Source organism: Quercus suber, unplaced genomic scaffold (genome assembly GCF_002906115.3).
Source record: "Quercus suber isolate HL8 unplaced genomic scaffold, Cork oak 2.0 scaffold_700, whole genome shotgun sequence".
Lineage (NCBI taxonomy): Eukaryota > Viridiplantae > Streptophyta > Magnoliopsida > Fagales > Fagaceae > Quercus > Quercus suber.
Window position 1 is genome coordinate 315,513 of NW_027070141.1, and position 17,385 is coordinate 332,897.

Below are 17,385 nucleotides of genomic sequence, written 5' to 3' on the forward strand. Positions count from 1 at the left end.
GTTTTGTTGTTTAGTTTACAGATTAGAGTAGCTTATTGTTTATACGTTCGCATTTACACTATTCTGCACTTAGTTTTAAGTTAGTGTAAAATCTATCAAGCCATAACTTTAATTTGGGGGTCTAAAAAGCTCTTGTGTTTTCAACACATTTTCAAGCTTTCAATTGGTATCAAAACGGGTGCATAGCTGTAGTTTAATTACCTTAGTGCGATCCTTAACCCTGTTTGAGATGGAACGATCTCAATCTTTAAATGTTCCACCATATTTTGATGGTAGTAACTATGCCTTTTGGAAAGTCTGAATGATGGCATTCTTTTGTTCAATTGATGATACTGTTTGGGATGTAATAGAAGTAGGATGAACTAGGTCGAAGGCCACTAAATCCACTTGGGATAAAGCAGCACTTGTGGTAGCTAACGCTAACAGTAAAGCTTTGAATGCAATTTTTTGTAGTGTTTCTCCAGATGAGTTTCACAGGATTTCTCACATAACGTTGCAAGAANTATGGTGGTCCTCGAGATCGCTTCTCACGAGGGCGCTCAGCTTCATACGAGAAAGTCTCACTGATTGGAGTTTGAGAGTTCTGCTCATAGGTAATATCCTGCCCGTCGTCCAAGTCGTCATCAGGGTGTGTTACAGTGCGTTTCCTCTTCTCATGGCGTAACTCTCTCTTCAACCTTTCGATCTCTATGAGCATGCTGTTCTTCTCTGCATGAGGAGCGCGATTTTCACTTCGAGGCTGAGTTCGATCAGTGTGGGTAGTATGCACACTACCTTCACGGTCCTGCCTCCGCTCCAGGTTAAGAAAGGGGTCAATATGTTGGGAGGCCCCAGATTCTGCCGGTTGTTGCCCTTGACCAGCCATGACCAACCGTTGCTACTCTTCCCTTACTCTCAAGCTCTTCCCACAGACAGCGCCAATTGTAGGGTCTAATTTCTTTACGTAAACCCAAAGACAATTAATTTGTAGAGTATGGGTCGAAGAACTAAAGTTGACAAGGGGTTCACAGCAAAGGATTATCACTCTTTTTATTATTTATTGATCAGTTTCCCATACATTCCCTACCTCGTTTCAAACCCTCTCCCTCTATTATATAGCCACTCTCACTCTCATCTCTACCGTCCACGTGCTCCCCATCCATGAACTTGCTCAAGTACCTGTCACGTTAGGCAGCTTCTTTTCATCTCTGTGTGAGTGGCGGTAGGTTATGAAGCACTGTTCAGAGGTCTTCTCCACATAAATGCGGCCAGAAAAGCTGTTGCAATGCATTGAATACGGTGGCAGCAGCCTTTCCCTCAGATATTTCCTCATCCTTATTGTTCCTGAGTATGTTTTGAGCTTATCTTGATCAGGTGGAGTCCTCGGACAATCAATCAGGCTTTTCCCCTACTCAGTTAGTCTCCGATATCATATCAAAGTAAAATATCTTCCTCGGACAGGTGATGTCCTCCTCGGACTGGAGATATCATCCTCGGACAGCGTTGATTCTCTACAGGAGGATTCCGCTTCACTCTAGGCCCTGCACTCTCCGCATCTTCATCTTCGGATGTGAAACAGTCCTCTCCTAGGTATTCGGCCCATTAACTTGGGCCTGACCCCCTTATCCCCCACAGAAAATATAGTGAAAATATAGGGACAATAATAGTATTTCTGCCATATATATATATATGGACAAAACTTAGGTACAGTACCTTAGGTTCCTTTCTTAAAATTCAGATATGTAACTGTTTAACTAAAAAATATACTTCCATCCCATGAGAAAAAATCTACATTGCAGAATTTTAAGAAGGGAATCTAAGGAACAGCACTTAAGTACTGTACCTAAATCTTGCACTATATATATATATATATAAATTACATATGGTATAACTCTAAGCAATATTATATTGCTCAATAACTAGTTATTGAATTTATATTTTAAAAATATCATCATTAGATTACATATTCTATATGTTTTTAACATGCATGCCAATTTTTATGTCAATCGGATGTTATTTATAATTCAATCCAAAAACTCATCTTTTAAAAATTATTTTAAACTAAGAAAACTTGAATTTAAATAATTGATTGATAACATGACTGTTAATCTTTGATCACCTTAAAATTTTGCAAACATGGAGAATATACGAATATAATGTAATCTAATAGTGTATTTGTCAAAATTCGCATCCAATTAAAAAATATTAAATGGTGCAGTATTACTTAAAGTTACTTCAGGTGTAACTAGAACTCAATCTATATCTATATCTATAATAATATCTATAAAAAGATTCTCCGCTTTGATGTGAACTTTTCTAAATGTCAAAAATATCTCATCTAGTAACCAATGGCTTTTCCTACAAATGTTTTAGGAATAGGGTCAACAACGCCACACAATTCCCCCAAAAAATTTTCTTTCTTAGACTAAACTCTTATGTGGTTCAAAAATATCCTTAAACCCTACATTTAACATATACAAAACTTGGGGACAATCTAATAAAAATACATCTCCAATTCCACGTAAAACACTACCTACAAAATAGGACACTCTACCACCAACCCATGTCTTCAAAACAACTCTACTTATCCCAAAAAAAAAAAAAAAAAATCCAAGTCCACTTTGTATATATTTCCTTCAAGACCACATTTCATCTTTTTTTTTTTTTTTTCCTTTCTATTTTTACTTTATCAAGACTTACCCTTTTTTTTTTTTTTTTGAATTTCTAGTTTCTTTAAATCCCTAATCTCATGTTTTTGTTTTTGTTTTTGCTTCTCAAATCTCCTTTTCTTTATTTTGAATTTGAAGAGGAAAAAAAAAAACAATCATACTATAAAACCATTACTATAACTTCTCATCCATATTCCTTAAATTTAGTCACTACCACATATCCTTATTTAAACACCCCACATTTCAATTGAAATTCAAATAAAAAAAATTTCAAAAATTTAGAACTACACCAGTATATATTTATTTCTACTTCTTTTCTTTTAATACTATTCAATTTTGAAAAGAATTCTGCCGGCACGCATCAAAATGATGCTCTCCTAGAAAGAAGATAAAGTTTTCATGGTTGGTTCATAATGATTTTTGGTAAGTAAATTCTTTCTTGTTACTTTCTCTTTATTTTTTGCTTTTTTAATCTGTATATTAGTTTTTGTTGAATCTGTGATTTGAAACATCGCTCTAGGCCAAGCGTTTCAAACATCTCACTCATTTTACACTAACAATAAGAATGAAAAAAATAAAAATAAAAATTGAGATGACATACACCTAAGTTTTCATCACGCTTTGTATACATACACCTAAGTTTTCATCACACGATATTATATCATATCAAATTATTAAGTCAAAATCAAATAACATAACTACGTACTTAATATCATCATTACATAATATATATAACTTGTCATATGAAAATATTAATGAAGAAAAAAGTTATGTCATATGTGAGTAAAGTAAACAAGAAAAACACATTGTTGAAGGAAAGTAATAATGAAAAGCCATATGTAAGTGAAGTAATAAAAGTTTCTCCAAAAATAAAGTGAAGTAACTAAAAAAAATGGGTTTAGGAAAAAAAAATAGTGATTTGTTTATATACTAGCTGGAATCACCATACCAAGAGGAATTTAATGGAATTGAGCAAAATAGGTGCACTGTGCCAAAATTTTGAACGGAATGTAATAGAGGGTAGTTCATATCGGTTAACTAATTGGAATGGAAAATTTTGGTCATTCTAAACGGAGCTATACTTTTTCCAACCTCAAAAAGATGAGGCTTGAATGGGTATGACTGTATGTAAATGATTTAACTTAATATATATGTAAATTATTTATACAAAAATATAAGTTAGCTTTTTTAAACATATTTTTATTGTTTTTCCCAAAACACTTGTATTCTATCTATCTTAACGCTCTCAAAATTGTCTTTTAACTCTCTGTCCCTCATCTATCTCATTAATATTGAAATCACCCTATCAAGGAAGGAAAAAAAAAATCATCAACCCATCTTAACCTTAAGGTCCTTAACCAATTCCACTCTTGTATCTCACGAGTCACAAGTTAGTTTTTTCTAATCTAAAAAGGGAATGGAATAGGTACAAAATACCATATTGACATCCCTTGCTATGAAGAGAAAGTCTATAGACTCAAAAACCTGAAAAAAAAATTAACAATTGTTCATGATATAGATTGTTAATGATTAAAAAAAAAATGATATCAGTAACGGATATAAATGAGAACTTCTACAAACTTGCCAACACAATTATTGTAAAAAATAATATCAAAAAATTTTATTTTAATGTAGCATTGCTTTAATATGAAATGAAGAACTCTATAAAGCATTGGGTTTTTAATTTTTTAATTTTTAAACGTGGAAGGAGGGAGAGATTGAAAAATGACTTCTGAATAGGGAAGGTCAAACCCGGCGGGTGGGGCGGGTCAATGCCGGGTTTTGTAATTGTACAGGTCACCATTCTCCCCGCCCACCGCAAACCCAAGGACAAATCAGTAATTTCACAACACCACAATCCAATAAATTATAAAAAAAAAAACTAAATCCAAAATCAAATAAATAAATAAAAATAAAAATCGTACTCAAAAAGCAAATCATTTTCAATCATTATTTATAGGTGAGGCCCTCCACCACTCTTTACTCTCACACTCTTTCCTTTTCTTAAAAACCCCTCACAAATTTTCAATTTGTATAAGAATTTTCCATTTCGATCCCAAAAAAGAATTCCAAGCCCTCAATCATGAGCAACGAATAGTAAGTCCATCATTTTCTCTCTCATTTTCCTTCTCTCCAAACACCACTTCTACTTTCTATTTTTTCAACACGTGCGTTAATTTTCTTCTCTTTTTTTTGGATTTTTTTTTGTAGTGATTATCTGTTCAAGCTTTTGCTAATCGGTGACTCCTCCGTCGGGAAATCGTGCTTGCTGCTCAGATTTGCGGTGATTTTTTTTTCTTACACTGTTTCTCTGAGTTTCTAATTTTGCTTTTTGAGAAAAAAAATGTTGGTTTTAGTGATTTGGATGGTGATTATGAATTAAATTTGTGGAATTTGTTAGGGTTTCAGTTTGATTCTTGTTTATTTGGTTATTTAGTGCTTAAATTTTGTATTTTTATGTGTGTTTTGTTGATTTTTCAGGATGATTCCTATGTAGACAGCTACATAAGTACCATTGGAGTTGATTTTGTAAGTCTTTCTCTCTCTCTCTATCTCTCTCATGTGTTTATGTATGTGTGCATGCATATGGGGCTTTAAGATGGTCTAGAGTTTTCTTGTGAAAGTTTTAAGTATTTATTGTTAAATGAGTGGTTTAGAAATTGCCACATCATCACTACCTGAAATAAATGCCAAAAACAGTGCCGTATTAATGTTTAAACAAATGCTGATGATGAAGTATAATCTAAACCATTTATTTAACAATGAGTGATTATGATTTTTTAAAACTTTTATGATGGAGTTTTATGTATGTATGTGGGTGGGTATGTATGTATTTTCTGGATTTAGTCTAAATAAGGTTCATGTGGGTGCATTGAGATTTTAGCAAAATTTAAATTTGATTGCTATTGTGGATGGTGGAGTTGGTCTAATTGAGATCTGTATAAACTTGTGATTAATTTATTAATTGGATCACCTTTCAAAGTATTAAATTAATTGGATCGCCTTTCAAAGTATCATTCTTATACATCAGAATTCAGAAATTACCTAGTTTGTGTTAATCCAAGCAACTGTATTTATTCAAAAAAAAAAAAAAAATTGTCTGTTTTTGCTGCATGCCATAATTCCAGTGCTAGGCTATGATCTTTTTAACAAGGGATACTAAGATTTTCTGGCTTGAGATCTATTATAGGTCAAGCATTGCAGCAGTAGGCCTGAATTTAACCTACTCTACATTAAGTTTTCAGATTGAGATCGGAACCCCAAATGTAAGGAAAGAAACTAAATCATATTAAACTCTCCTTTCTGTCAGATTGCTGATTTTACGATCAGGTGCCAGTATAGCAAGACAAATTTAATTAAAAACCATAACCTGATCTCAAATGCTCCAGAAAACTTACGCAGTAGGAATAGTTATTCCAAAGTGAATTTTTTTATCACAAAAGGAGAGAGATAGATGCAGTAGCTGAGAATAGATTGACACAGAGCTCACACAAGCAAGAAAGAGCTAGAAATGGCCCTTACCCACAAGGCTTTGCCTGAAAACCATACTTGAGGTCAATTGCCCTCCAAATAAATTCATTGATCATGGTAAGAAAACCTAATAACTATTATAATCTGACATGCCTGTTCCCCTTGGAACCTAATCAAACCCATAAATAAGCTAACCCCATTTCAACATCAACAATAGTAAGACCTTTGTCCCAAAATGCTTGTTAAGATTTATCAATTTAAAAGACCATAAACTGGCTTTTGCCAGATTTTACAAGATTTCTAAAATACCCCCACTAAAATAGAAGTTATGATCTGAAAAGAAGCTGGAAATTACATAAGAAACCTGATCCTGTGCTTTTATGCTCCTGAATCATTTACTTTCTCAAAAAATATTACATACGATATATGGAGCAATATACACTAGGGGTAAACACGGTTGGCTAGGGACCGCACCTCATGAAGCTAAGGTCGCAAGTTCGAATCTCCCCCTCCCCCTCCATTGGGTCCAAAACTCACTTATCAGACTAAATGGAGCAATAGAAATGCCATGCCTAAATATTTGCATGCTTCTCTATTCCAATTTCCCAGTGAAACTTTTACTAGTAGACAGGCGTTTTATGTAAAGGATTCAAGATCCCTGAACAAGAGCTAGGCATTGATTTATGGTCTGTATGAAGCTTAATCTTTGTTCCACTTATAATTAATATTACATTTTCATTTCCTGTACTTTTAGTGGGATACTGCTGGACAGGAGCGGTTCAGGACTATAACAAGCAGTTATTACCGAGGAGCACATGGGATAATTGTAAGAATTTATTGCCTTTTGTCTTCTTGTGTGAGAAACTTTGCTCCAATAGATCTTGCACGCAGCTTGTATAGTAATTTTCAGATAAATGTGAGGCCATTGCCAGAATTCTTGTTTGCTAGTTGTTGCATTCATGTCCATCTCTGTATCTGAATCTATCAGTTTTAATATTATTGTAGTTTTATTACTGTACATAATTGCTGGATCTACATTTGATCTTTATAGCCATAGGCACTTTAGACAGCGTCTTGAATGTTCTTGTTTATTTGTTCTCCTTTGCAAATGATTAAATATCATATTAACTTAGCCTATATCGTGCTTCAGTGTCATTTTCTTTTCGCATAACCACTCCCAAGCGCAGATAAATGAGCATACAGTCCTAGATAGGGTCATCTAGGGCTGAGTTGCATAAATGTAAGGACTAAGGCTTAGTTAGTTTAATTAAATAGACTGTATGATATTTGTTTTTAAGTACTGAGTAATTGATTAATCATCTTTTAGCGTTTCTCATGTTACCTGTTAATACCATGCTTGTTTCTGCACATTTTGTTGACACTTTACTGACACTCTTATTTCACTTTTGCCTTTTTCTTTTTTTTCTCTGAAGCAAAGTATTTTATAAAGTTGGCCTATTTTATTTTCCCCTTTTTCGTTGGCACTTGAGTTGTGGGGGATGGGGTGTTCAAACCCAGTATATATAATTATGAGTAACTTGTGATATTGGAAACCTTGATTTTGCAACATTTTCAAACCTCAGCACTATTTAGGGCACTAAAGTATCCTGGTTCAAAAGGCAGCAGAAAGTTGTTTATTTAGTTAGCGTAGTTTTTCTTTGTAATTATCATTAATATCATTGTACCTGCCTGAGAAATCTTACATGTATTGGACTGTGACAGATTGTCTATGATGTTACTGAGATGGAGAGTTTCAACAATGTCAAGCAGTGGTTGAATGAAATTGATAGATATGCAAATGATAGCGTGTGCAAGCTTCTAGTTGGTAATAAGTGTGATTTGGTTGAGAACAAGGTTGTGGACACTCAAACAGCCAAGGTATAGATCAACTGCCTTAACTCTTACTATTAAGTTAAGATAGTATGAATTGTGTTATTTTTTTGGTCAATTTCTGCTTAGCAAGCACACATCCAGTGTTTATAAGCCAAATTGGGATCTCCGCATACAAATGCAAGAAACTTGTTCCTTATAAGCCCTTGATAAAACTAACTTGCATGTGCACACGTGTATATGTGTATATATGTGTGTGCATGGACACAACACAAGGAAGAGTGGTGGTTAGGAGAAGAATTCCTCCCTGTTCAAAAAGGGTGTGTATGGTCTATAGCCAAAAAGAAGTCACAATTTGGACACGGAAACACAACATTTTATGAAAAACTTGGACACGAATTTGTCTGCGCGCATGTGTATCTAAGAAGCACAGACACAGTAACATGGTAATTCATGATCTGTGTGATTTGATTTATAACCAGAAATGGTATGTTCATTGGTTTACATATTGCAATTTAGTGGCAGATGCGCCCAGTTCTGCACAGAATATAATATATTGGAGGAAGCACAGGAAATCAAGGGTATTATTCTTTTTCTTGCTGCTTATTTGCATTTAACTTCTTTCTCTCCCCTGTGCCTAAATGAAATGCAGGCATTCGCAGATGAGCTCGGAATCCCTTTCCTTGAGACAAGTGCTAAAGACTCAATTAATGTGGAGCAAGCTTTCTTAACCATGGCTGGCGAGATCAAGAAGAAGTAAAACCTCTAGTCTTCCTATTTCCCCTATTTTAGATGATATGATTTTTTTACCAGAATTCTGAATCAGAAACATGAAAAATCCCTGATATTTCTAATAATATCCTGATCACTTCCATTTTAAAATATTAATTTAAAACACGTGTATAAATATCTTACTGGCAAACTAATTTTGAACAACCCTGAAAAGAGGAGTCAGCAATATTTCAAATCCTGATATTGTGAAAAGCATTTTTTACCTTGCATTACTCTTATACTTTTGGGTTAGAGAGTGGAGATAGTTGTTCCCTCCATCTTGTTATTGCAAATCAGACCGATAAGATGAACTTTGAAACTCTTTGATAGATATGAAATAGTTGTAATTGAAGCCATAGAGAAACTGTCATTTTAAATATCATATGGTGGTGTTTTTCCCACTGCTGCATAGGTTTCTTGCATTTCTGTAGGATGATGGTGTGTTTTGATACTGATCACTATAATATTTTAGTTTGCCTCCTTTTTATCTGATCCATATGATTAAATTTTCAATATCTTTGCTTTTAATATTTTTTATATTTTGCAGAATGGGAAACCAACCAACTGCAAACAAGTCAACTGGAACTGTTCAAATGAAGGGGCAGCCAATTCAGCAGAACAGCAACTGCTGTGGTTAGCTATGCTATGTACTGTTTATTTTCTGTTAAGATTGCAGGACAGTGAAACTATGTTGGCTGTACCCTTATATGGATCTATCAAAACTGTTAAATATGCCTACTTCAATCCTGACTTAGTTACTTTTGTTTGGGAAAATGGATTTCTAACAATTGCTCATAGCCATCAGAAAATTTTCTAGCCATTTCTTCAGTTAGGGAAGAATCCATCCAAATGGAGGTGTACATACAAACATTTACAGAATTTTCTATCAAACCTAATCGGCGGATTTTTTAAAATTTTTTTATTATCTCCACTACTTGACAATTCAAATTATTATCAATGTATGATTTTAATCAAATGACACTTTAACGATCCTACGTAAAATATTTACATTAATGAGTACTCTAATTTGTGAAGTCATGGATTCAAACTCTTTCGGCAAACATACTAATTAAAATGAATATACGTAAATAGTCTTCTTAATCATAACAATATGGATTAAAAGAGTTATTTAAATTTGAGTTTGGAGGAAATTTTCGCCATTCAATTGATTTCTACTTAAGTGGAAGATCTGTTCGTCCAAGTTGTTTACTCAAATCTGACTACGAAATTTTCTTCAAATTGAGTAGAAGAAAAATTGGATCTGGTTGTGCACGACTGCATGAAGGATGCTTGAGTTATCCTATGACTGGCAAGAACGAATCTCATTAGGCGCGCCCATAAAGAAATCATTATAAATTCATAACTGGATTTGCAAAGAACCTCAAATATATCTGATTAAGCGCACCCATAAAGAAATCATTATAAATCCTGATGCCACAACAAAATGCAATTTAATCATACTTTTAAAACAACGAACAAAAAATGAAACAACCCACAAGAAGGGGGAAAAGCATAGGAGGGAAAACAAGTAATCTATATAAATCATAACCATCCTTAGGAAGAAGAGCAGCAAGGCTTCTTGGTATTTTCCTCTGATCCCCCCACTACTAGGGTCTTTCCTTCTTTGATGCTAGCAGGTCCTGGCTCATCAGAGGAAAGTGACTTCTTACTAATTATCCGGTAAATCTCAGCAAGAATTGTCTGGAAAGACTTCTCAACATTTGTTGCTTCAAGAGCAGACGTTTCAATGAACGAAAGGCCTTCTTTCTCAGCATAACCCTGGGCATCCTCTGTTGCAACTGCACGGAGATGCTTCAAGTCAGTCTTGTTGCCGATTAGCATGATCACAATGTTGGAGTCAGCATGGTCCCTGAGCTCCTTCAACCACCGGCTCACATTTTCAAACGTTGTTGGTTTAGTCACATCATACACAAGAAGAGCTCCAAGGGCACCCCTATAGTAAGCACTTGTTATTGCTCGGTATCTCTCCTGTCCTGCAGTATCCCATATCTGAGCTTTCACAGTTCTTCCCTCAACCTGAGAAGGGAAAAAAACTTTGTGGTGTAAAGACATGCAATAAAAAGCTGGTTTCATATAACATAAAACATCAGACTAGATGGATTTAACAGGACACATTTTGAAAGCGCATTATAAAGTGAGCAGTGAAAAGAATGAGATCTCACAAATCAAACCAAAGCCTCCCGACAGTTGGGCTTCATCAACCTTCTTCACTACTAACATTAATAGAAGGAAAAATGATGCTTCAATTAAGTAACAAAAAATATAACTTTGGATAGAACCAAATGACATAAAAGAATATTTGTGGCTGGCCTTGATTAATTTGTTGAGGATCCATAGCTAATCTCAAAATTTATAAGGTTAGGTCGTTGTTGTATATGCTCATTGCTCACTGGCAACAAGATAAAATGTATGTGAAAATGGGAAGATATTGACATCAAAGACCCACGGATATCACAAATATTGGTAGTCTGTGGACTACTAGTAGTACACCGCCAAAGACTCTTAGTGAAGCTAGTCAAAACATTAATGAATGATGAAAAAGGAAGCCTTTAGAATTTGGGAGTTGGTCTCTAGTCCAAAAAATTGGTTGTAAATCATAGAACAGTGCTTAAAACTGGCAGAATCATTCAATATTCCTGGATCAGCACTCTCATGGGAATGCCTTAATGTGGGAGCAGAATTGGTAATTACTCTAAACTAAAATCAACCAGTAAGGTAGAGAGAAAATTAACAAACTCTCCTATTCATGTAACAAATGCTAACAATGGGTTGAGCTGGGCTAAAATGAAACAGAACATTGCCAAACTTTAACTGGGAGTATGGCCATGCAACTAAATTCTCCATATCAAATCGTTTATAAAGGAAAATCCCACTCAAGTCTAAACTACAAAATAAATGCTTTCCTAATGACAACTTCAAAATGACTTAGCTAGGGAACAAAATGAATTAACACCTTTTAAAATGGAGAATAAGGGAATCTAATACAAAAATGGAAATTAAGAGAAAACTCACAATATTTGTCCACATTCCACAACTTTATGCCATGTATCCTACATCTTTAAATCTAACATTCCGCGTGTCTTTTAACCTCTCCTCCGTTAATATTCTTCTCTAACTCTCTCTCTCTCTCTCTCTCTCTCAAAAATTAAGCCTCCAACCACCCAATTGTGACAGCCTAGAATACCCATGTGGCAAAATTTGGCAGCTATTTAACATTCCATATAATGCCAAACCATGACAAATTTCTGACTTTAGAGTCTATTGAATTTGACTGGAAAACTTTGGACTTTATTGCATGGTACATGTTGAAAACTAGTGTAAAATGCAATGTGTAATGGGAAAGATAAACATTGACAACTCCCTTTAAATTTCAAATCAAAATCAAAGTTGCTGCATGAAGGAAGGTTCTTTAACGGTGCAGATAGAAGTTAGAAGAATTATATAAATTAGAAGAATTATATAAATACTTTGACATATTACATAAAAACAAAATGATTCATACATGTATGTGCAATTGTTAAAATTTTCTTTCCTTTTTGAGTCAACAAACCCACATTCCACACCTTGACGGGTTGAACATAGAAGTACCACCAGACATACAAAAAATTGAGGGTCACTTGCATTTTATTTTAATTAAGCTTTGTTTTAGAAACAATACCCATTTTCAATTCACAGAATATTAGAAACTAATTTCTCAAATCAAACAGGAGCTCCATTTGGACCACTTCCTCCAAACCCAGATCCAAATTACACACAAACCACCATAGTATTACTTTTAAAAAAATTAAGCTAATTTCAAATCCAAATTACATGCTGGCATGCTCATGCCTACACACGCATATGTAAATATATATGCACCACAGAATTACTAAAAAAGATTCAAATAGCACCCCACCCCAGAACCCTCTCAATAGTTTTACCCAAAAAAAATTAACCAAAACCCAGATCCAAATTACAATCCCATGTATATACATTTTAAAAAAAAAAATCAAAATTTAGGCAAATCCCATTTCCAAAGTATACTGTGTACTGAAAAACAAAAAAATTCAAAATTTAAGCAAATCCCATATCCAATTATACACACACAGAGAGACAAGCATGCATGTATAGCAAACCCCAGATCCAAATTACTCACACCTATGTATATATTAAAAAGATAAAAAATTTAAGCAAATCTCATTTCCAAAATTTGCTATATGTATTAAAAAAAATCAAAATTTAAGCAAATCCCATATCAAAATTATGCACACACAAAAACATATATGCATTTATACACTAAAAAAGATTCAAAGTTAAAAGAATATTTGTGGCTGGCCTTGATTAATTTGTTGAGGATCCATAGCTAATCTCAAAATTTATAAGGTTAGGTCGTTGTTGTATATGCTCATTGCTCACTGGCAACAAGATAAAATGTATGTGAAAATGGGAAGATATTGACATCAAAGACCCACGGATATCACAAATATTGGTAGTCTGTGGACTACTAGTAGTACACCGCCAAAGACTCTTAGTGAAGCTAGTCAAAACATTAATGAATGATGAAAAAGGAAGCCTTTAGAATTTGGGAGTTGGTCTCTAGTCCAAAAAATTGGTTGTAAATCATAGAACAGTGCTTAAAACTGGCAGAATCATTCAATATTCCTGGATCAGCACTCTCATGGGAATGCCTTAATGTGGGAGCAGAATTGGTAATTACTCTAAACTAAAATCAACCAGTAAGGTAGAGAGAAAATTAACAAACTCTCCTATTCATGTAACAAATGCTAACAATGGGTTGAGCTGGGCTAAAATGAAACAGAACATTGCCAAACTTTAACTGGGAGTATGGCCATGCAACTAAATTCTCCATATCAAATCGTTTATAAAGGAAAATCCCACTCAAGTCTAAACTACAAAATAAATGCTTTCCTAATGACAACTTCAAAATGACTTAGCTAGGGAACAAAATGAATTAACACCTTTTAAAATGGAGAATAAGGGAATCTAATACAAAAATGGAAATTAAGAGAAAACTCACAATATTTGTCCACATTCCACAACTTTATGCCATGTATCCTACATCTTTAAATCTAACATTCCGCGTGTCTTTTAACCTCTCCTCCGTTAATATTCTTCTCTAACTCTCTCTCTCTCTCTCTCTCTCTCAAAAATTAAGCCTCCAACCACCCAATTGTGACAGCCTAGAATACCCATGTGGCAAAATTTGGCAGCTATTTAACATTCCATATAATGCCAAACCATGACAAATTTCTGACTTTAGAGTCTATTGAATTTGACTGGAAAACTTTGGACTTTATTGCATGGTACATGTTGAAAACTAGTGTAAAATGCAATGTGTAATGGGAAAGATAAACATTGACAACTCCCTTTAAATTTCAAATCAAAATCAAAGTTGCTGCATGAAGGAAGGTTCTTTAACGGTGCAGATAGAAGTTAGAAGAATTATATAAATACTTTACATATTACATAAAAACAAAATGATTCATACATGTATGTGCAATTGTTAAAATTTTCTGTCCTTTTTGAGTCAACAAACCCACATTCCACACCTTGACGGGTTGAACATAGAAGTACCACCAGACATACAAAAAATTGAGGGTCACTTGCATTTTATTTTAATTAAGCTTTGTTTTAGAAACAATACCCATTTTCAATTCACAGAATATTAGAAACTAATTTCTCAAATCAAACAGGAGCTCCATTTGGACCACTTCCTCCAAACCCAGATCCAAATTACACACAAACCACCATAGTATTACTTTTAAAAAAATTAAGCTAATTTCAAATCCAAATTACATGCTGGCATGCTCATGCCTACACACGCATATGTAAATATATATGCACCACAGAATTACTAAAAAAGATTCAAATAGCACCCCACCCCAGAACCCTCTCAATAGTTTTACCCAAAAAAAATTAACCAAAACCCAGATCCAAATTACAATCCCATGTATATACATTTTAAAAAAAAAAATCAAAATTTAGGCAAATCCCATTTCCAAAGTATACTGTGTACTGAAAAACAAAAAAATTCAAAATTTAAGCAAATCCCATATCCAATTATACACACACAGAGAGACAAGCATGCATGTATAGCAAACCCCAGATCCAAATTACTCACACCTATGTATATATTAAAAAGATAAAAAATTTAAGCAAATCTCATTTCCAAAATTTGCTATATGTATTAAAAAAAATCAAAATTTAAGCAAATCCCATATCAAAATTATGCACACACAAAAACATATATGCATTTATACACTAAAAAAGATTCAAAGTTTAAGAAAATCCCATTTCCAGAGTAACTCTGTGTACTAAAAACATTTCAAAACTTTAAACTCTCTGTGTACTAAAAACAATTCAAAACTTTAAACAAATCCCATATCCAAATTATACACACACACACACACACACAAGCAATATGCATACAGTTACTAAAAAAGAGTAAAACTTTAAGCATATCTCAGATCCAAATTACACACACATATTTAACATATAAGCATATACACACTGAAGTATATTCAAAAAGCAAATCCCATTTCCAAAGTATACTGCGGACTTAAAAAAATCAAAATTTTTTAAAAATCCCATATCAAAATTATAAACACAAGCATATATCCATACATATAATAAAAGAGTAAACTATAAGCAAATCCTGGATCCAAATTCCAGAGAAACACACAATTATATGTGTATAAGCAACTCTCAATTCCAAATTATGCTGTGTATTAAAAAAATTCAAAATGTAAACAAATCCCATATCAAAATTATGCACACAAACATATATGCATTTATACACTAAAAAAGATTCAAAATTTAAGCAAATCCCATTTCCAAAGAATACTCTGTGTACTAAAAAGAATTCAAAACTTTAAACAATTCTCAATTCCAAATTATACACACATACACAAGCAATATGCATACACTTACTAAAAAAGACTAAAACTTTAAGCATATCCCAGATCCAAATTACACACATCTAACGAATATCCATATATACACTAAACCATATTCAAAATTTAAGCAAATCCCATTTCAAAAGCATATTCTGTGGACTAAAAAAATTCAAAATTTAAACAAATCCCATATCAAAACTATAAATACAAGCATATATCCATACATATACTAAAAAAGAGTAAAGCTATAAGCAAATCCCAGATCCAAATTACAGAAAAACACACAATTATGTGTATATAAGCAAATCTAATTTCCAAATTATGCTGTGCGTATTAAAAAAATTCAAAATTTAAGCAAATCCCATATCAAAATTATGCACAAACCAACATATATGCATTTATACACTTAAAAAGATTCAAAATTTAAGCAAATCCCGTTTCCGAAGTATACTCTGTGTACTAAAAAGAATTCAAAACTTTAAACAATTCCCCTATCCAAATTATACACGCACACACAAGCAATATGCGTACAGTTACTAAAAAAGACTAAAACTTTAAGCATATCCCAGATCCAAATTACACATACACATTTAACACATACGCAGATATACACGGAAATATATTCAAAAATAAAGCAAATCCCATTTCCAAAGTATACTCTGTGGACTAAAAAAATTCAAAATTTAAACAAATCCCATATCATAACTATAAACACAAGCATATATCCATACATATACTAAAAAAGAGTAAGACCATAAACAAATCCCAGATCCAAATTACAGAGAAACACACAAATTATGTGTATATATACAAATATAAAACTCAACCTGGAGGGTACGAGTAGCAAATTCGACTCCAATGGTAGATTTAGATTCCAAACAAAACTCGTTCCTAGTGAATCGGGACAGCAAGTTCGATTTCCCAACTCCAGAATCGCCGATTAATACAACCTTGAACAAATAATCGTACTCCTCATCTGCTCTCCTCGCCATCTTTTTCTCTCTAAAAAAAATACAAACTTTGAAGAAAACTAAAATTTGTATAAGAAATGAAAAAAATAGAATTACTACAAGTTGTTTAAGGAATTGGCCTCCGAAGAAGAAAAATAGAAGAAGAAAGTGAAGAAGAAGAAGAAGAAGGAAGTTGAAAGTTGAAGAAGTTAAAGTGAAGTCTTGGAAAAATCAAATGGTTTTTGCTTGTGTCGGATATTTTTTTTTATGTTTTTTACCTTGGCTTTGATCTACTTGACCCAAATGCCCTGTCTTTTTGCTGGGGTCCACCATACTTTGAGGCTTTGTTGTGGGGCAAATAGGGAAAGCCAATTTTTCAGTCTCTCTCTTTTTCTTTTTCCTTTTTTTTTTTCTTCTTATAAGAAAACATTTTGAATCTACATATTTGAAAAGTTTTTAAGCTTTTCTTTGACCACGTAAATGCAAGATTTTCTAGCCAATTAAATATATAGAGTAAATCATTATTTTATCACAATCATTATTTCGTTAACACCATCTATGATTGAACTTCTTCTTTTTTGATAACGATTGAACATTGTATTAATACTAGACTCTTTTTCAAAAAAAAAAAAATACTAGACTCATTTTTCAAAGGAGCTTGCAATAATTCTCTTTTTTATTTATTTGTTTTTTGGTTAGTGTTATAATATTTTAAATTGAGATAAAGATAATGTTCTAGGTTTTAGGTTGAATGTAGAAGATAAAAGAAAAAATCTAAAACTTAAAAATAGTAAATAA

At 33.3% G+C, this 17,385-nt stretch overlaps 2 protein-coding genes across 2 annotated transcripts; one reads left to right on the forward strand and one right to left on the reverse strand.

Annotated features, from left to right (window-relative positions):
• The first annotated feature begins 4,593 nt into the window (after positions 1-4,593).
• LOC136064517 (ras-related protein RABD1-like) lies at positions 4,594-9,464 on the forward strand. Its single transcript, XM_065766344.1, has 8 exons — positions 4,594-4,745; positions 4,860-4,932; positions 5,130-5,239; positions 5,839-5,914; positions 6,874-6,945; positions 7,842-7,997; positions 8,602-8,705; positions 9,268-9,464. Exons 1-8 carry the CDS (start codon positions 4,732-4,734, stop codon positions 9,356-9,358), a joined length of 696 nt encoding a protein of 231 aa, XP_065622416.1. The 5' UTR covers positions 4,594-4,731; the 3' UTR covers positions 9,359-9,464.
• A 624-nt stretch (positions 9,465-10,088) lies between these two features.
• LOC136061420 (ras-related protein RABA2a) lies at positions 10,089-16,833 on the reverse strand. The gene is made up of 2 exons (XM_065766338.1): positions 16,465-16,833; positions 10,089-10,757 (listed from the first exon to the last, which is right to left on the reverse strand). The coding sequence occupies exons 1-2, from the start codon at positions 16,627-16,629 to the stop codon at positions 10,275-10,277; spliced, it is 648 nt and encodes a 215-aa protein (XP_065622410.1). The 5' UTR covers positions 16,630-16,833; the 3' UTR covers positions 10,089-10,274.
• Between the last annotated feature and the right edge of the window lie 552 nt (positions 16,834-17,385).

What these genes read in the sequence shown, in the direction of transcription:
- LOC136064517 (XM_065766344.1), top strand. An exon ending in GCTTGCTGCTCAGATTTGCG is followed by an intron (nt 4,933 to 5,129) that starts GTGATTTTTTTT and finishes TTGATTTTTCAG; the next exon opens with GATGATTCCTATGTAGACAG. An exon ending in GCTGGCGAGATCAAGAAGAA is followed by an intron (nt 8,706 to 9,267) that starts GTAAAACCTCTA and finishes TATATTTTGCAG; the next exon opens with AATGGGAAACCAACCAACTG.
- LOC136061420 (XM_065766338.1), bottom strand. Translation starts at nt 16,629, where the DNA reads ATGGCGAGGAGAGCAGATGAGGAGTACGATTATTTGTTCAAGGTTGTA. An exon ending in TTGCTACTCGTACCCTCCAG is followed by an intron (nt 10,758 to 16,464) that starts GTTGAGTTTTAT and finishes TTCCCTTCTCAG; the next exon opens with GTTGAGGGAAGAACTGTGAA.